Source organism: Antechinus flavipes, chromosome 2 (assembly GCF_016432865.1).
Source record: "Antechinus flavipes isolate AdamAnt ecotype Samford, QLD, Australia chromosome 2, AdamAnt_v2, whole genome shotgun sequence".
In the NCBI taxonomy this organism is placed as follows: domain Eukaryota; kingdom Metazoa; phylum Chordata; class Mammalia; order Dasyuromorphia; family Dasyuridae; genus Antechinus; species Antechinus flavipes.
Window position 1 is genome coordinate 621,246,513 of NC_067399.1, and position 20,830 is coordinate 621,267,342.

A 20,830-nucleotide genomic window follows, 5' to 3' on the forward strand; every position below is an offset into this window, starting at 1 on the left:
CACTAGAGTTGATTTAATCTGTGTGCATAGGCATTGGATTTTGCTCTGAGTTTCTGGACAAAAGACAAAAAAACGCTGGGCTAAATGGGCTCCATCATCTATATGTACTACTTGCTTCTTCCCTTCTGCCCCAAACCCACAAATTCACCTATAACAAATATTGTTCAAATGAAAACTGCTTATTTTGATGGGCATAATTTTTTTAATTCTCTGAAACCATGGTTTTGAGAAACTGAAATGACAGGATTTAGATATATTCTCCTTTCTAATAATATATTTGAATACAAGGTAAAGAATGTAAAAAAAGGCCCACATAGATTTTAGATTGTTCTCCCAAACTCAAGATACTTTTGAATCATTCTATTAAGTAGTCAATGAGTTAATTCATGGTTCAATTGTCTGCTTTTCAAGTATGTCATGAATACCTTTGTTGTAATACAATCCAAAAGCTTGAATTCAGTCACATATTCATCTAGGAAGACTTTAAAAGTATTAACCCAAACTTTGACAGGGGATTCACTCCAGTCCCGTTGCTCAAGTCTCATGGTCTTCTCTAGAATCTGCTCAAACAGTGCGTACAGATCTTTGTACCGAATGCTTTTCCCTTCATCCATCTATTATAGAAACAGGAGTCAAAATGAAGGTTTTATGAAATACAATTTATTTATTTAGCATTTTATTATTCTACAATCACTTGCAAAAACAATTTTTAACATTGATTTTTAAAATTTTGAGTATGAAATTTTCTCTTTTCTTTCAACCCTCCTCAATGAGGAGGCAAGCAATCTGATATACATTACTCATGTGTAGTCACGCACATTATATTTCCATATTAGTCATCTTGTAAAAGACATGCTTCAATCTGTATTTAGACACCACCAGATTTTTCTGGTGGGCATTTTCATAAGGCCTTCACAGCTGTTTTGGATTATTTGTATATCTGAGAAAAACTAAGTCATTCATAGTTCTTCATCTTACAATATTGCTGCTATTGTGTACAATGTTCTCCTGATTCTGCTCATGTCATTTTGTATACAATTCAGGCTTGCTCCTCCTTTCCTAGAGCACAATAGTATTACATCACAATCATTTATCACATTTTCAACCATTCCCCAATTGGTGAGTATCCTCTCAATTTCCAATTCTTTGTCATCACAAAGAGTTGCTAAAAATATTTTTGTACATATACATTCTTCCTTTTTTCCTTTGATATCTTTAAGATACAAACCTAATAATGTTATTACTGGATCAAAGGCTATGTAAAGCTTTATAGTCCTTTGGATTTAGTTCAGCCATTCCCCAGTTGAAGGGCATTTCCTCAGTTTCCAAGTCTTTGCTACCACAAAAAATTGCTATGAATAGTTTTTACAAATAGGTTTTTTTTCCCTTTAAAAAAACAAACAAACAACTCCTTGAGCTATGTGTTCTCTTTTTTCCCCGGGAACTGTGATGAGAGTCCCTATTCTGGTCTGCTAGTGCTCAGATCTGCCACCCAGATCTGAGTATACGCTCTGTCTTTAGTATCAGCAAAAAGAACCCCATAATTTTCTTCTGACCAGTTTTTCAACCTCCAGAAACAGCCACTGCAGCTCCCAAGGCTTGGTTGTTGAAGGCCTGGTTTGCTGAAGTCTGGTGTATGCTGGCACAGCTTGCATTAGACTGCATTCCACTCTTATCCTTGTGTGACAGACCTTCTAAGTTGTCTAAGGCTGGAAAATTATTTCACCCCACCTTTTTGTGGATTCTTCCACTCCAGAATTATTTTTAGAGCATTCCTAAAAGGTGTTCAGAGGGCTTTGGGGAAAAGTTCAGGAGAGTGCCTGCCTTTTCTACACTATCTTGGCTTTGCCTCTCATGAAATATAATTTTTAAGATGAAACTTGTACTGATGTAACTTGTACTAAGTTATTGAAATAAAAAATTAGGGTCGGTGGAAAGGATATGGAAAAATAGAGAAAATAATACACTATTGGTAAAGTTGTGATTTTCCAATGATTCAACAGAACAGTTTGGAACTATGGCCAAAGGGCCAGAAAACTGTACCCTTTGTCCCATAAATACCATTACTGGATTAGTTCTTCAAAGAGATAAAAAAAAAAAAAAAAAGATAAAAGACCTATATAATGGAAAATAAAGGGATGCCCATCAATTGCAAAATGGCTGAACAACTTGGTTGTAGAGTTGTAGAGTACCATTGTGCTATAAGAAATGGCAGACTGGGATAGTTTCAAAAAAAAAAAAAAAAAAAGGGAAGACCAACATGAACCGATTTTGTGAAGTAAATTAAATAAAACCAGGAGATTAAAAAAAAAAGTTAGGATCAATAAATTCTTTTCAAAGAACATGATCATTGGAACTACTCATAAAATATATTAGCTCAAACTTACTAAAGGAATACAGGATATATTAGTGGAATCTAACTTTTTCCATTCAATAGCTAGCAAAGAGTACTTAGAGTAGTGAAAATTTGTTTGTTTTTCCACTCAATGGCCAGCAAAGAGTTTCTTCATTAACTGATTTGACAAGATTATTCAAATACACACTACTAAGTAGAGCTTCTGTTAACAATCTGACTGTAGTATTAATGCAAAAAAAAAAAAAAAAAAAGGAAATGGAGAAAGTTTAAAAGGAATAAAAAAAGGGAAGCAATGTGACAGTAAAGTTGCTTATTACTCTGAGTATTAAATGTGGCATTATGTTATTAACAATTTACATTTACACCCTGCTTTAAAGTTTATAAAATACTTTATTCACAATCCCCAGTATAGAGACAACATTAATAACTTTCTAGTCAAAGTCTTTAACTCTGTAGGAAAAATCACAGACAGAACCCATATGACAAACTCTGTCTCTCAGGCTAATTTCTCTGCCTCCAAACTCATTAAGACACTAGTTGTGTTCAAGAAAAGCAGAATGAGAACTTAAAAGTACTTCAAGATGGAAATGAAGCTAATGTGACATGAAGAGATTATCCTGGGACATTAAGATTACAGAAGAGAAGTGAAGATGATCAGGGCAGAGAGTCTCAATCTGTCTAGCCTGCCTTTCTCTATACCCTACCACTCTCACATACTATGGTGATCAACAAGCTGACTAGAGTCCTATACACCATGGTCCATTAACCAAAGCAGGATGTAAACAAAACAAAGGCTAGCAAATGGCTCCCTCAGAAAAGATCATGAAGAGAACAGTAGTGATACTGAGGGAGTCCTTGCTACAGAGTTTTCTCTAACCTTGATTCTGTGACACTGACTTTCCATGAGCTATTCAGTATTCAGGAACTGTGTTTTATTGCACAGAACTCCTTCCTCATTTCCAGATCAGGAAATAATCAGCTAGAAGTCCTGGATTTCCAAGTATGGTTATAAATTGGCAGAATCTGCTTATTCTGGAAGAAACTGAGGGAGCTTAGCCTATGGGGATTGATGTTAATTCATTCCTTTATTGATTCTGTGCCAAAGAGTCTAAGCTCTACATTCAGTGTTGATTTCTAAGGAGGCTAAGTCCATCATATCAAGGCAAGGTGACTGGTACACAATATCTATTTAGGGTTTTCTAATAGGTGGGGGATCAGTTATTCTAGCTGAGTATATACACATTAACTCTAACCCTTGTGCTAATGAAATGCTTCTGACAACATCGAAGGAGGTGGGGGTGGGGGAAAGATCATTATTCTCTTTCTAGAGGAGGGTAGAGAGCAGAAATACTATGATGAACATGAATTTTGGGGAAATAGGATGAGGTTAGGGACTAGCAATATCTATACATATAATACCTATACATATACACACATATGTGTACACACACACCTGTATGTGTCTGTGTCTATATCTATATATGCACATTTGTGTCAATGTTATATAGAAGACAAAATATGTTATATGTTTTTGTTACATGGCAGACAAAATGAATATTAGCAATAAAAGAGGAGGGGAGTAGGTAGCCAAGATGGCAGAATAGCAGTAAGTAGTAAACTGAGTTCCACGTTAACCTTCTCCCACTCCTTCAGAAAAATCTAGAAAACCTGCCAGGCAGAACTCTTATGGAGAAATTCAGAAAAAGTGAGTCATGTTTCCAGCCCAGTTTGGTATAGAGAGAGAGATCTGTGGGCACAAGGATTCCAGTTTGCCCAGGAGCATGAGGCACATTGGAAATTTTCTGTACCCAGGGAAAGGCTTTGAATGATAATAACAGGATGTTCTAGATGATACACATCAAGGGGTACACACACACACACACACACACAAGTATAGGATCCTACACTTGTAAGAAGAATTAACTGGCAGCTTTATTGCTCACTGTCCAGTTGTAGGTCACAGATCTAAGGAGGACTGAGAAGGGAACCTTTCTTCCCCTGGGGATAGTGTTTTCAGGTAAGGAAACATAGTTAGAAGCACATATAATTTGGCAGTTACCATTAGAAAAAAGAAGAATTTGGCATAAATATATTAGAACAAAAAAAAATATTGATTTGCAACCAAGAATAATTAACTATAATGCTACGGGGGAAAAATGGACTTCTAATGAAATAAATGCAGGACATCCAAATAGTCCTAATGAAAAGACTAAACCTACATAGAAATCTTGAACATCAAACACAGAAGTTAAGAGAAATATAAAGGGTAAACATGAATGAATAATGAAAAGGGATTTTACAAGGATAAACTATTTACACTCAGATATGAGTTAGATGATGTATGTGTCCTCTCTGAACTCTTTCAACATCAGGGGTCATAGAGGAATGTAATTAGAAAAAAAGCTGGACATGGTTCTGTTATATCTTGGGGAACTTAAAAGACAATGAAAAGGGAGGAAAAGAGGAATATTCTGGGAAGAGTAGAAGGGGAAGAGTTGGGAGGAGAAATTATTTCACAGAATCAGGGTACGTAAATACACACAACACATGCAAGTAGAGGGGGATGGGGTAACTGGCTAATACTGAACTTCACTCTCATGTCAATTGGTCCAAAAGGGAAGAATGTACACGAACACACATATGCAGAGTTGGGAACAGAAATACATTTTGCTAGACCAGAAAATGGAAGCAAAAGGGAGAAAAGAGAATTAGAGGGAAGGTAGTTTAAGGGACTGATAAGTTCTAAGCATGAGAAGTTATATAGAAATATCTACAAAAATATTTATAGCTGTTTTTGAGGTGGTAAAGAATAGGAATCTATAGGAATACCCATAAATTGGAGAATGGCTGTACAGGCTACAGTACTGAAATGTGGTATGCAGTGGGCTATGTTAATCAGGTGCCTGTACTAGATCTGGCATCAATACTATCTGCAAGTGGGATGAAGTGGGGGGGCACCTGATTGTCTAAGAAGTGCCAAACCAGCCCAGAGTAGAAAAGAAACTGTCACTTGTGGGATTATGAGTTATGTGTCTTTTTACTTCCAAAAAAGTGAAATAAGGAGAGACAGTCTTTAAAAAGAAAAATAAAAAAGCAAATTTGAAAAAGAACTTTTTATAGGAGGAACTCAAAAGTTAAAGCTATTATTCTGTCAGTAAATAAGGTTTTTCCATCTTCTCTAATAAAGGAAAAAAGAGTTCTAGGGACTGGAGATTTCTAAGTTCACCAGGACCTCTGTATCTTCATCCCAATGTTTCAATTTGTTGAATTATTATTAAATGACTCAGTGAATAGTTACTTACTGCCAATGCAGATGAATAAGAGCTGAAGATATTTTGCCGAAATTCTTTCAGCGCTTTTTTAAACATAACATCCACTAATGTATCCTTCTTGCTGTCCTCATTATCCAAGTCATTCATCTAAGAACAAAAGAAAAAATAAGTGTACACTTATATAATAATTGTGTCTAACTAACCTCCTCTTTCCCTCCCTCTCTGTACCTCTCCCCCACACACACATGCACACTTCAATGGTAGAAATAGTATAAGTTATTTGTAACAGTGCTTGGAATCTCAAAGCCATCATTAGCTCTTACCCTCTAATTTATCAAAGTGACACATTTCTACAAAGCCTACTCTATGTACTAATGAAAGAATATACTGGGGACTGAGAAGCTCTGGCCAATCAGGAAGATGTTTGCTTCCAAATAATACATTTCCATCATATTGCCAATCCTTTGTTCAATGTTTTTCATTAAAGTCCAACTCCAATGACTCATTTGCTGCATAGAGGCTGAAAAGACAAATGTCAGTTTTGAAGTTCTTTACCAAAGTACAAATCCTGGTAGGATCCCCATCAAGATGGAGATGCTTCAGTTCTTATATCCATGGATCAACTGACGATTAGTTGAGATTTGGCAGAAGAACCATGAAATCGTAGGTTAACTCTTGAAGATCATGTCTTAGGTGATGAGAGGTATTCTATTCTACTTTGATGGGATACATTCCACCTAGGTGACATACCTACCATGGAGATTGGGCCCTGGGAAGTGTCTAGTTTGATACAGATTCCATGTTGTTGTCAGTGAACTTTTTTAGGAGATCAATGTACCTTTTTAAGAAGAAATTCATCCATGCTCTTCAAGTCGCTGGCCCTTGTTATGATTGGGACAGAGTCATTTTGCCACTGGACAGACTCCAGTGCAACATTAGTTATTTTCACACTGCGCTTGCGCTTTGCCTTTGGAGAAGGGTCTTTGTTTTCTTTGAATTCCTTCTTACAGTTTCCAGATAGGTCTGGGCTCCTAGGGGGAGTTGGGTTATGGAGCCCTATTTCTGTAATACAAAATGAAATAGCAAATAAAATGAAATGCATTATGTTAGCTGTTTTGTACTCATTTCCTGAAATTTTTATTTACTCATGCATTTTTATAAACATGTTAACTAACCACCATAGAATGCCAGAAATATAGGTAGATTCCCACTTATAAAAAACAAATTATTTCCAGCTTACTGAAAAAACTAGCAGATGGTTGCTAAGCTAGTGGCTAGAGAGAAAAGCAAGAATCAGTAAGACCTGAGTTCAAATCTTGTTCCAGGCATTGTATCTCAATTCCAAAGAACATGAAAACCAAGGCTAATAAAATATGGTAATTGAGAATATTAGTAACTTTGGAAAAAACAGTTTTTGCTAAGAGTTGGATTTGTAAAACAAAATAGGAAGATTGAGACGTTGGAGATAAGGAAACTGAGGTAAAAAATATAAACTTTTTTTAGGAGCTTAGCTGTGAAAAGACGAGGAGATATGGAACAATTTAGCTTAAGAAGATGATATAGTCAAAAAAATTTTTTTTAAATGCTGCAGAACGTCTTGACATGTTTGTGGTCCAGAAGATACAGAGGGACTGAAAATTAGGAGAATTTATTCATGGGGTAAAAAAAAACTCTTTCTGAAACAGCTTCCAACTTAAGACATGAGCTCAAGAGCATAAGTGAAAGGGTTGGTTTTGGCAAGGAGAAGATTCACTTCTTCAGAATATGGAGCAATGGAAGAGACAATGAAGATGATAGGTCTAGAGTTGTGGTATGGGGGAGAAAAGAGAACTGGTGACATTTGAGAAGTGATGTTCTTTAAGAAAAGAGAAGAATCTTTTTGGGGCATCTGAGGAAAGCTGAGAAGGTTTAGAAAAGCTACTGCAGACTGTGTGATAGGGAATCAACAAGGGAAGAACTGTTGTTGATAGGGTGTTAACAAAACTAATGTCTCCAAAAAAAAGAACCAATGAAAAGAAGTTCATAGGAAAGCACAGTAAAAATCATTTACAGATTTTATTGGAACTTTGAAAAAAGTGTTATGAAATAGAGATTTGCAATACCAGTTATAATCCTTTTTGTGTTTTCCTATGTGTAAGTTTAAGATGAGAAATAAACTATTTTTTGAAATAGCATGCATCATTTTACTAATGGTGTCATAACATGCAGGTAAACAACATTTATGGTATTCTTCTGTTTTAATTAAATTCCAATTAAACTGTGGGAAGAAAAGAGAATGAAACTGATGTTTCCCTGTTCACAATGAAATCATGATAGTTCTTTTTGGTCATAGCTTCCTTTTTTAGAAGTTTATTAACCACTCATTTCTATGATTTTATCAGGAACCATTATTAAATTCACTGGCAAATCTTTAGTTTATTCTCTTCACTTTTTTTTTTTCTACCTTAGAGACTCTAGCTACTATTATTGAATAGGGCTTAAACTTTTTCCATTCTCACTGAGGGGAATGTTTACATCAATATGCCTGGGAGCATGTAAAAATTCCCCTCAGTGAGAATGGAAAAAGTTTAAGCCCTATTCAATAATAGTAGCTAGAGTCTCTAAGGTAGAAATAAAAAAAGAGAGCAGAATGGCCTGTGGAAAAGCAAGTAAGTAGGAATACAAGGAAAGATTTCCACTCCTAGAAGGGGTTAGGGGGAATGGTAGTGATTGCTTTCTTTTCTGTCCACCTGGTAAGTGGCACTGCGGATCCAGCACTGAGAGTCTAGAGTCAGGAAGATCTACGTCTTCAAGTGATGCTTCAGATACTTACTAATATGACCCTGGACAAGTCACTCAAATCTATGTTTGCATCAGTTTATGACAATTACTACTAACAGTAAAAGTGAAAAAAGTGCCTTTTTTCTTTCATGAGATAAGAATCAGACCTAGACCCTTGGAATTATCTGTTACACAGAATGTGGCATGTTTACCAATGACCAATGTTTTTGACAGATCAAATGTAAGCTATAGTCTTTTTAATATCAATTCTAATGCTATCTAATCAGAGGATTTGGTAAACTGCACTCCCTTTCTGAACACTATGATAGCAACATTTTCAAGATTTACATATAAGGAAGCCATTCTCTTTTCTCGTCTTACCTTCAGGATGATGGTGGGCAGAAAACATATCAATGCTCCCTGTCTCTGAATCAGCAGAAAACTCCAACAACTCTGACTGGGTAGCAAGTTTTTCTCTAGAAGTCTTCTTATCCCCATGTTTCCCTTTTGCCCAGAATTTCATCTTTGCTCTTTGAGGTCTGTTTAAAAAAGAAAAAAAAAAGATAAAAATTATAGTTAACTGTGTCCAAAAAAATCACTTTATAATCTAATTCTTTTACTCTAGGACACAAAAGAATAAATAATTAATTTTCCTTTTCAATTTGAGGTCTGTATGAACTTTATCTGTTTAAAAAACTACAGACAACAAGCAGGTAGTTAGAAATGTTTCAGGCCCAGTCTAACTAAGATCTATTCTAGAACTGGGTTATATCAGTTTAGTGCACTATAATAACCATTGGAATTGGAATTTAGTAAGGTTAAGTGCTAAGACTTATTCTCATTTCCAAAAACATGGTCGTCAGGTGTTCAATGAAGACCTATTTAATACAATTCATATTTAGGAGTAAATATTTTCATTTGTAAAAAGTGAAAATATTTTTAAAAAGGTGTTTGAATGATGAGAGACTTCACCCCCTTCCATTATTACAATTTTTTCTGCATGTTTTAGTTTTTAGATTTCATGTAATTGTGATGAATTTAGAGGCAAAGCTAAAAGCATATAACTGTGGTCTTTTGGAAAAGAAATGAAATAGAAAAATAATACTTTTTCTATACATGAACATACAACATTAATTCAAATATTAAAATAATGTAATCAAGATATGTATTATCTTCTCTCTGCTTCCATTTGTATAATCAGAAAATTTTAAGATACTCTCATAATTTTAATGGCTAGAAGAGATTTGAGAGGATCTAATTCATCTTTTCTCATTTTATAGTTGAAGAAATTGAGACCCTGAGAAGTAATTGGTATAGTGTAAGATAACAAGGGAATCAAGAATCTGAGTTCTAATTCCAAATCTACTGAGCCCTTGAGGAATCACAATGTCTTTGGGTTCCATTTTCTCATCAAATAAAGAAATTAAACAAGATTGATCTATAAGACTGATCCAGCTCTAACAAAAAGCACTACCTCAAGATGAGTTAATCTATTAAGTGACATAGTTAATGTTTATTAGAATGTAAGTTTCTTTTTTGCTAGTAATACATGTCTTCCAATACACCATACCTCTACCACAACTTTCCACCAAAGGCAATTTTTATTATCTTTAAATGAGTCTTAATTAAAACTGGGAAAAAGTGTTAGTGTTGAGAAATTAAAGATTTACATTAATAAGATGTCAGACAATGGATTGCACTTATTCCTGTCAAACCTTTTTCTGCAAGGTCAAAATACCTTCCATCAGGAACTGAAGTCTTCTGTACAGCTGTTAACTCTGTAATCTCTCCCTGGGACATAGTTTTATGAAGCTTTGTTTGGCCTTCTGCTGAAGCAAAACGCTGCAAAGTCTGCAATAAAGGCTTTAAAATTAAATCACTGCTTGATAACATTTAAAGTGAAACACAAATCTTGGAAACTACATAGGAATTAAAGAAGTTACAGCAGTGAAGTGAAAATAAACAAATATGATTAATAATAAAGAAACATCAGATTTAATCAGAGGCTTGAATTACATATCAATGACCTAGTCTGTGGCAGACTAGTTTGACCTAGTCTTCTGAAGAGCAATAAAATAGGCCTCCTGGCTCATGTTTATAGCCCAGGAAGGATCTTTATTTGTATTGTAATTTCAAAATTAGATCTGTTCCACTGAACAAGTAAGAAAATTTCCACAGTTTTTAAAAGTTAAGTACAGTTATTTCAAGCACTTGAAGTGTGTTAGATTGTATATAGTCTTATTAAATATCAAATGAATTTAATCTTGACTACTATTTCAAGCACTTGAAGTGTGTTAGATTGTATATAGTCTTATTAAATATCAAATGAATTTAATCTTGACTACTAAAATAAAATGGCTAAGTGGTTTATAAACACTGTATTAGCAACTTAAATACAAGGTTATAATATGAAGATTGGAATACCACTTAGAAATATCATTTCCCATTCATTAAAACTGTGCCAGGATTCTAATATGAGAATTAACTATACCTTTTTTTCTATTTCATTTAGAAAAATCAAATTAGAAAAGAATCATAGAATTTTAGAACTGGAAGGAACTTTATGTTGTGATTGTCTAATTAAATTATAAGTCAGGAAACAGACTCAAAATAATGCCTAAAAGAGCAGAGTTCTGATCTCAACTCTGTTACTCATTATCTATGTGACCGCTGAGTCAATATTTAAGCCTCTTGGCTTTATTTCCTTACCTGTAAAATGAAAAGGACTATATGACCTTTAAGATTATAACCATCAAGTAACATGGAAAGGGGCTTTATAGGTATGCTATTTACATACACATCATTCTTACATGGATACCTGCTATTCACATTGCTTCATTGTTTAAAACAGATTTTTACTCTTGCCTATTCTGAAACAGATAAAAAGCATCACCTGATTTCAAATATAGAAAAATAAACTCATCTTTCACCATACAAGTTATTTGTGTGGATTTGGGGAGCTGCTGGGCTAGTCCGTGAAGTTATACTCAATGGAACATGGATGAAGAAAAATAGAAGCAGTAGAGTAAGGATGTGCTGAAAGAAAATCAAAGGCTTTTATATGAATCACTGCATAAATCTACCCACTACCACAACAACTTTCCCATTACCCAAACAATATTTTTCTCCTTATTACATCTTTCTTTCTCCCATTCCCATGATAACCTCCATCCTTATTACTTCCTCAAAGATTTTTTTTTCTTACTTCAAGACAACTCAAGCATCAGCTTTTTAAATGAAGCCTTTTCTCCCGCTAGTTCCTCCCTCGCTAACTGTGCATATAATTAGTCCATACATACAGATATACACATCTTCAACAGAACAAAAGATTTTTGAGAATGGAGACTATTTCCACTTGCTATTTGTATGCCTAGCACCTGGCTCCAAATATGCTTATTGAGTGACTGTGTCAAACTCCCTTAGCTTTTTCTCCAACTATACTTTTAAAAATATCTGATCAGTAGCACTACTTATCTGTGAAAGCTCTTAAATCATCAAATGTAGAAAAGGATTTACAAAAAAGGTCATCTTAGGTACCTGCCTAGAAATTGAGTTCATTTGTGTGGATTGAGTGTGGTTCCACCTGGCATTTAGAAGAAGATCCAAATGATCAGTAAATGACCTTCTAGGGTACCTTAGAGTCTCATGGGTTAGCTCCTCATTGCCTCAAGTCAAGTCTTAGAAGATATGGTATCAAGAAATAGGGGAACCACCCGCATGTCCTTTGTGTGATGAATGTTGGAGGGGATGTGGGGAAACTGGGACACTAATGCATTGTTGGTGGCGTTGTGAGCAGAGAACTATGCTCAAAAAGTTGTCAAATTGTGCATATCCTTTGATCCAGCAGTATTACTACTGGGCTTATATTCCAAAAAGATCTTAAAGAAGGGAAAGGGACCCACATGTGCAAAAATGTTTGTGGCAGCCCTTTTTGTAGTGGCAAGAAACTGAAAATTGAATGGATGCCCATCAATTGGAAAATGGTTGAGTAAATTGTGGTATATGAACGTTATGGAATATTATTGTTCTGTAAGAAATGACCAGCAGGATGATTTCAGAAAGGCCTGGAGAGATTTACATGGACTGATGCTGAGTCAAATGAGCAGAACCAGGAGATCATTATACACTTCAACAACAATATTACATGTTGATCAATTCTGATGGAAGTGGCTTTCGTCAACAATGAGAGGATTCAAATCAGTTCCAATTGATCAGTAACGAACAGAATCAGCTATACCCAGTGAAAGGACACAGGGAAATGAGTGTGGACTATATAATTTTTGTTAATAATAACAATAACTTTCTGTTATTGTTTGCTTGCATTTTTGTTTTTCTTCCCACGTTTTTACCTTTTTTCTAAATCTGTCACAATCTGGGGAAGTTGTGAACTGACTCAACCATTCTGGAAAGCAACTTGGAACTATGCCTAAATGTTTAGACATTAAATAAGACAACTGTATAAATATGTATACATATATTGTATTTAACATATACTTTAATATATTTAACATATATAGGACTGCTTGCCATCTAGGGAAGGGGGTGGAGGGAAGGAGGGGTAAAGTTGGAACAGAAGTTTTTGCAAGGGTCAATGTTGAAAAATTACCCATGTCTATGTTTTGTCAGTAAAAAGCTAAAATTAAAAAAAAAAAAATGAATACTAACTGATGGTTTCAGAAATGTAAATCAAAACAATTCAGAGATACCAACTTATACATTCAGTCTGTATTCAGACAAACATTAGTTATTCCTCTGGAAGCAAATAGCATCCTTCATCATGAGTCCTTTGGGATTGTCTTGTATCGTGTTGTTGAGAATAGTTAATTCATCCTTAGTTCTTCATTGTACAATACTGTTGTTACTGTATACAATGTTCTGGTTCTGCTTGGTTAGCAGACTAACCTATTAGTATGTCTATTATGACAGAAAAGGAAAATGATAAATCTTAGAAGAGATGTGGAAGAACTGGGACACAAATACAGTTCTGGTGAAGTTGTGAACTGACTCAACCATTCTGGAAAGCAACTTGGAACTATGCCTAAAGGACTATAATACTATGTGCATACCTTTTGATGCAGGAATACCATTACTATATCTAGATCCCAAAGAAATTTAAATTTAAAATTAAATTTAAATTTAAAAATTTTTTAAAGGGCAAAGAACCTATTTGTAGAAAATTGTAACAGCTCTTTTTGTGGTGACAAAGAATTGGAATTTGAAAGGATGCCCATGAATTGGGGAATAGCTAAACAAGCCGTGGTATATGATTGTGATGGAATATTATTGTGCTATAAGAAATGATATGCAGGATGCTCTCAGAAAAACCTGGAAAGTTGTGGTACAAGATTGTAATGGAATATGATTGTACTATAAAAAATGATAAGCAGATGATTTCGGAAAAACTCTGGACTTACACAAACATCCAAGCAGAACCAGAACATTGTACACAGTAACAGAAATATTGTATAATGAAGAACTGAGTAAATGAATTAACTATTATCAGCAATATAACAATACAAGACATCCCAAAGGTCTCATGATGAAAAATGCTATCTGCTTCCAGAGGAATAATTAATGTTGTCTGAATACAGACTGAAGTGTACTGTTTTTCACTCACTCACTTTCTTTTTCTTTCTTTCCTTCCTGAATTTTCTTTCATAAAATGACTAATATAGAAATGTTTTAGAAAATTTATTAGAAGTAGTAATTTCAAACTACATAATGTGCAAACACTCTACAAGGCAGTGATATTAACTTGCTAAATTAATTATAATCACTTGTTGCTACTTCACACTTCTTTTCTGTATATCTCTTCTCTGAAGCATATAATTTGAGATTTTCTTCAATCTTCAATCTCTTTGGATTAGAGAAAGCCAGAAAGTGTGCTTATGGACAACCATGGAATAGAAAACAATAGTTATGGAGCACAATTGTGTTCAAAGCATTTGTAAGTATACACAAGACTTTCTATCATAAGCATCATAAAAATCTGTAAATCTTCAAAAGAGAGAGGACACTGAAGGGGTGGGGGGGAGGGACAGGGTGGATTCTTCTTGCCAGTGACTTTGAGGAAAGGCCTAGAGGCCCGATTAGTGTGCAGGTTTGACATGGGAAGTTCTAGAAGGCAGCAGAAAGTAAGGCTAGAGGGGAAGGCTCCCTGGGCTGATGCTCCATCACTTTTTTGTGCACTTTGTGCTTCAGCCACACCAGCCTGCTTGCTTTCCCTTTCTGCCAGAATGCACTGTTTCCCTCAGAGATATGGTAGACTATTCCCATTGCCTCTAATGCTTTCCTTACTTAGCCTGGGTTTCTTGACATCTTCAACCCCTTCCAAGGCTCAGCTGAAGTGCTATCTCCATTTGAGAGGTCCTTTCATATAGCATTAGTTATTAATCTGTCCTCCTTTATCATTACACATTATCTCCATCACCACTACACCTCTTCCCTTTATTTGTGAATATGCTTGTATGTCCCAGTGAAATGAAAGCTCTTAGAGGGAAGAAACTCTAGAAGTTTGTAATTGTATGTATAATGCCCATATTGTATCTGGTACATAGTAGATGTTTAATAAATGAATGTTGGATTGAATGATTTTGAAAAACAACAACCATAGCGATGATACCCACTGATTCTTCCCTCAGAAAATGAAATCTCTCAAGTTGCAGATTTGTACATACTTAGGTTTTTGACTCTGCTGAATATAGATGACTACTGGGAGCTATAGGAAGAGAATGAACCAATAAAGGTGATTTGCTTGTTCTAATTGTTCAGCCATTTCAATCATGTCTACTCTTCATGATCCCATATAGGGTTTTCTTGGCAAAGATATTAGAGTCATTTATAATTTCCTTCTCCAGATGAGAAATTGAGGCAAACAGGGCAAAGTAAGAATCTGAGGCCAGATTTTAATTCATGAAGATGAGTCTTCTGAATTCTAAGCCCAGTGTTTTCCCAACTATGCCACCTTCATGGGCCACCCATATGATATGGTTGGCTAAAAGAAAAGAACATAATGCTTAAAGAAAAGAATGATGGTCTACTCTTTGGGGATGAAGACACTTTTAAGAAAACTACTGATGGGCTACTATATCAGGTAGTGATATATCCAATATGAGAAGCCTATGAAGTTCTAGCTAGGTCTTTTGAGTATAAATAATATCCTAAGTCAAAAACTTCTGAAATCAATGTGAAACTGGGACCAGGTGTGTAATAAGGAAAACCCTGCCTACTTAAGTTACCCACATTGAAAGAATAGTAAAGAACAAATCTTTGGACAAAGAATTCAGGATAGAACACTAGCCCTGGAGCCAGGAAGAACTAAGTTCAAATCTGGCCTCAGACATTTGATACTTACAAGCCTTGCAAAAAACAATGAGAATTCACAAGTTCCTCATCCACAGAAGTGGACAAAGGAAACAAACTATCCATTTTAAGCACCAAACATAAGTCTGGAAATCAAAAGAAGTGAGTTTTATCTCTTGCACTCATCAGCTGTAATCTTCCCAAATTATTTAACCTCTTTGTTCCACTCATCATTAGTAAATGGATAGTTTGGACCAAATGATTTTTAAGGTTTTCCAGCTCTAAAATTCTTTTATTTTACCCTAAGAACAAAAGGTTTTCAATGTTGTCAAATATTTCAGAGCAGAGAATAGTATTTCTTCATGGGTTCTTGTAAATGCTCATCTTGGCAGGGATTAAGACTCTAGAAAATGGCTTATCATTCCATGAAGACTTTCAGTCTAAGTTCTTTAACCATTATTTCATATACATAAGATGACAAGCATAGCCAGTTAGCAATTTACTGGAATAAAAAGATCTGTTGGTTTTATTGTATTGAAAATTCAATTTGACCTAACAGCAATAGTGATTGTATGACTAATGTGACAGAAGACATAGTTTCTGGCATAGAATGAGCAAGTAATCTCTGGCATCAAGAACTCTGCAAGTGAAATGGTATTCTATTAGACAATGCTGGTGTTGCTACAAACTACAAGATACCTAAAATGAAGTTTTTTCTTCAATTTTCAGTTCTTCTCAACTGACCTAACAGTTTAGAAATATTCTAACATATAAAATTGGGCTAGAAGGGAACCAAGTACCATGCCATAGGTTACCATGGTACTTTTTATAAATAACTGACATTTACCTCGAGTGCTCTGAAGTTTGACAAAAAAGCCTCATCTAGGGAAATTCTAAAACTTGGCATAGTTTATATCTACATCTTAAATTACAAATTTGTTACCTGGTAAAGGTAAAGGTTTTTACCCACAATCTGGTATTCATGAAGCTTATCTCGAATACTGGGGAATAAATATCATGTGGCATTAGCCATCTTGGATACAAAATCAAAATCAATCTTAGGAACAAATACTCAAATTATGTGACTTGTGAGGAAACAACTGTGAGGGTGGAACGTTGTAAACTCAAATCCTACAGCCAGATGGAAATATAAAGAAAATAGCTGGAAATTCAGAGCTCAACCTTCTAAAAGATGTTTGGATGGGAGTTATATAGATGTGAAAGTCATAAGAGTAAAGGTGATAACTGAAAAAGAAGACAATTTTAACATTAGTAGAGAGAGTGGGATAGAAGTGATTCTTAACCAGCTTATTTATTGTCCAGAAAACAAAAAGCAATAAAACAAAATTAGCTTGCACAAAATACTGTTTGATAGCCTCTGTGAGCCTTTTTCTTCATAGATAAAATGGAGAGGACCTGTTAGATCCCTCATACCAATAAATCGAGGATTCTATGAAGTTGTCATTCTTCCTAAGCTAGATAAGGACTGCTTAGTGTCACATTAAAATGGGCGACAGAAGCATCAATATTCATAATAAGTAGAGTCTTAAAAGATAATTTTTTTAAAAGGTCAGTAACATCAGAGTACTGAATTGTTTTAATTGGGAAGTAACTGACAAATGAGTAACCAATTCTTGATGTTTATTAATGGCACTTTAAGGTAATTAACAATTGCTAATTTGGGATAAACTGCTTTATTCTTCCTACTAGGACAACCACTACAAAGGAAGATTTGTTTCATATTCAGTGTGGTCTATCAATTATTTTCATTGAAACTTAAAACAAAATTCTAAGCTTTCCGATGGCTAAACACTTCCTGATACAGATTGTTCTGTCATAAAGTCAGATAGGTCATTAAAACTGAAATACTGTTAATAAAGTTGATCTCTGTAAACCTAGCTTTTTTAAATAACAGAAGAGTTCTACATTTAGTATATTCAATAAATGTTTAGATAGGACTGTCTTCAATCTTGCACCTATAAAATCAAGACACAAATGGAATATAGGTAGTTCCACATTATATTCAAAAGTCCCACCCCTTTATATTGCCTATCCCTCCCACTACAAGTTCTACTGTCACCAGCTTTTGCTAATAAGTGTGTTGCACAAACATAGCCAGCAGAGATGTACCCTGCCACCTGTACCCAATAATAAAAAAAGAGCTAGTAAGTGAGTGCAAAGAGATGAATGTGCACTGATGAGTTCTAGATCTACAAGCATGCAATGATGGTCAAACTAAGTGGATAGAAGAATCGCCAGAAGAGATCCCAAACAATGAAGAAGTTTTTTTTTTTTTTTTTTTTTTTTTTAAAAAGGACAGAATCCTCTAAGCAGTAAGCCCCATTCCCTTTCAAGTTTTTTAGCAAAGGTTTCTAGTGGATAAAATCTGGAGTGCCAAAAGAATGAATGCTTTGTAAAGGATAAACACTCAGGAATGCAATAGCAGTAACATGTTAACAAAGAGACTTTTTTCAACATGATCAGATCTATCTTACCAGATAGATTAATTTGAAATTTTTTTGCATAGTCGAAATATGAGAATCAAAATCAAAATAATTTATTTTTTTGAAAATGATACCAAAGGCTTTTTCACAGGTTATATGATTGTTATGGCTTTGTGACTTAGACATAGATTACTTCTAATAAGACTTTCTCTCTCATCACAAAAAAGGTCAGCATGAAAGCCAAGAGTGACAAGCTCATGGTCATTAAAGGTAATAAATGCCAGTCTTCATCCTTAGATCCTCGGTATCATCATCTGGAAATGCAGGAAATTGTTGTAGAGGACTAAAATCTCTTTCGGTTCTATATGTATGCTTTCTCAGTAAAAGATTACATCAGAATTGCCTCTTTCTTTCTGTTTTTGTTTTTTTTTTTTTTGGGGGGGGGGTTGCTCTTTCTAAAAAACATTGATTCAAAATGGCCAACTTGAACTGTACCTGTCTTCATCCATTTGTTTTTTGGATCACTGGTATGGATTTTTAAAAAATTGAATATACCAGCAAACACATGACAAAGTTAAAGTAGCTATTCTGACAAAAGAATAAATTCAAAACTATATCATTGGCTAGGAAGTATACAAATTTCTTAAGTTCAACAGATGTAGCATCAGCTAAAAAGTTTTTAATTTGTTCACTGAGCAAATGACAAGAGTGTTCTAAAACTTTCCTAACTACAGTAAGTATTGAAGGTAGAAGAAACCAATTGTTAAAAAAGGAAATTAACTGATATTTAAGTGTTCCATTCTTTTATTAATATACATATATGTAATATGCATGTATAACAAATTTTTATATGTGAATGATATTTCAAAATATAATAAAAATTTATTGAAATATTATTTGAATGTCATACTCATGGCCATATCCACTATATTAGGAAGGAAAGGCATTATTTTTTGTCATTTTTGTTAGGTAAAAATATTGACACAGGTTCTTTTACTGAGAAATGACATACAAAATGAAGGGTTATGTTTAAAGCAAACTGAACTGGACACAGTAGAGTGATTAATGTTTTAAAGAACATTAAATGAGCAGAACCTATATTTCAGCTATGGGTTGATATTTCATGCCTCTCCTGCTTTTTAAATGGTAAAAGAACTCTTCATTATGTTAAAGCTGTGATCTCAAGAAACACTAGCAATAATCTTAACATTTTTCATGAATACCCACTGTGAAATTGCTTCTGTATCACTGAAAACATAGAATACTGTTTATTTGCTATATTCACTGAGGCTTTCCACTTACAAAATCATTCAAGAGAGGGAGAAAAGGCAGTGGAAAATTGTCAGTATAGTTAGCAATGAACATTCCCCTCACACCTGATTACTCCCTGGTTCCCTTATATTTGTTGTAAAATTACCATTTCCGAGTCACTGTGATAGGCCTGCCCCAGGCTTGCTGAAGGCCCTGGCTCAGGGTGAGAAGCTTGGTGAGGGGATAGAAGGGGCTCAATAATGTCATCATAATCATCTTCCTCTGTATCCCCCTCCCCATCAGCAAAAGTACCTCTAGTCAAGAAATCGGAGCGCGTCCGCGCCATGCGAGCTTTCTTTTTATGGGCCGGTCTGGCAACCTGCTTGACCAAATGATAAAACAAATAATACAAAAATGTTTTGTTTTGTTTCTATTTTTGTTAAAGGAGATTCTGCTGATGTAAGGCATCAAAGTGTAGGTCTCACAAGGGCTAAAGTCTTCCTTAAAACATCCCTCCACCCAACCATATCCATAAGGAGAAGCAATAAAGAAACAAAAAGGATTACACACAATAATTAGAAAAAAGGATAGAAAGAGATGTTAGGAAATCTATGCTGCTAAATTTCACAAAGGAGCAATCAAGTCTTCCTTTCACATGGTTCAGTGTCAATGTTTCACCACAGTCATATAATTCAACTGCCCAATTTTGCCCTGCTATTTTGGGATGTAACTCCCAACTTTCCTGAAGAAGCCTGGGCTTCCCCTGTCAGCTTTATGCTTCTACTCATTAGCAAATCAATTTAGCTCATAGTTCTTTTATTGCAAATGTTTGTAGTCAAGTTGGGTAGAATAAAGGCAATCAGGAAGTGCAATAATTCCTAAATCAACATCAATTTGTTTCAGTTAAAAGAAAAAATAAACAAATTCTTTTGCTTACCTCTCCTCTGCCAGGCCCAGTCAATTTCAGAGGCTTCCTAGATGGTTCACCTCTTGTGTGGAATTGATTATTTCCATGGCTTAAATATTCCTTACTGAAACTTAAGACAACAGAATTACACAAATTACAAGAAGATTCTGTCCTATAAAGTCCTATAAATATCTAGGGAAGTACTAGAATTTTAATAATTTCACACATTATTATTATTATTTTTTTTGCTGAGGCAATTGGGCTAAGTGACTTGCCCAGGGTCAAACAGCCAGGAAGTATTAAGTGTCTGAGACTGGATTTGAACTCGGGTCCTCCTAACTTCAGGGTTAGTGCTCTATCCACTGCACCATCTAGCTGCCTGCATTAACACTTCTTGAGTTTCAAAAATTCTGAAAGTACTTTTCTATCTTTTTACTTTTTATCTTTTATCTTTTTCTATCTTTTTACTTGATTTCTGTTGCAATCAAAAATTATCTTGAAAATACTGAAGTCAGAAAATAATCATAGCATACTTTAT

The 20,830-nt window shown here is 34.8% G+C and overlaps 1 protein-coding gene across 1 annotated transcript in view; it reads right to left on the reverse strand.

The window, feature by feature from the left end:
- MYO9A (myosin IXA) overlaps nucleotides 1–20,830 on the reverse strand; it is a 289,464-nt gene that overhangs the window by 30,095 nt on the left and 238,539 nt on the right. Inside the window, exons 26-32 of the mRNA XM_051981925.1 lie at nucleotides 20,323–20,422; nucleotides 19,552–19,764; nucleotides 10,127–10,239; nucleotides 8,770–8,927; nucleotides 6,467–6,690; nucleotides 5,659–5,775; nucleotides 426–614 (exon numbers count right to left, since the gene is read on the reverse strand). Coding sequence (XP_051837885.1) covers nucleotides 426–614; nucleotides 5,659–5,775; nucleotides 6,467–6,690; nucleotides 8,770–8,927; nucleotides 10,127–10,239; nucleotides 19,552–19,764; nucleotides 20,323–20,422 — 1,114 coding nt within the window. The remainder of the gene's footprint in view (nucleotides 1–425; nucleotides 615–5,658; nucleotides 5,776–6,466; nucleotides 6,691–8,769; nucleotides 8,928–10,126; nucleotides 10,240–19,551; nucleotides 19,765–20,322; nucleotides 20,423–20,830) is intronic.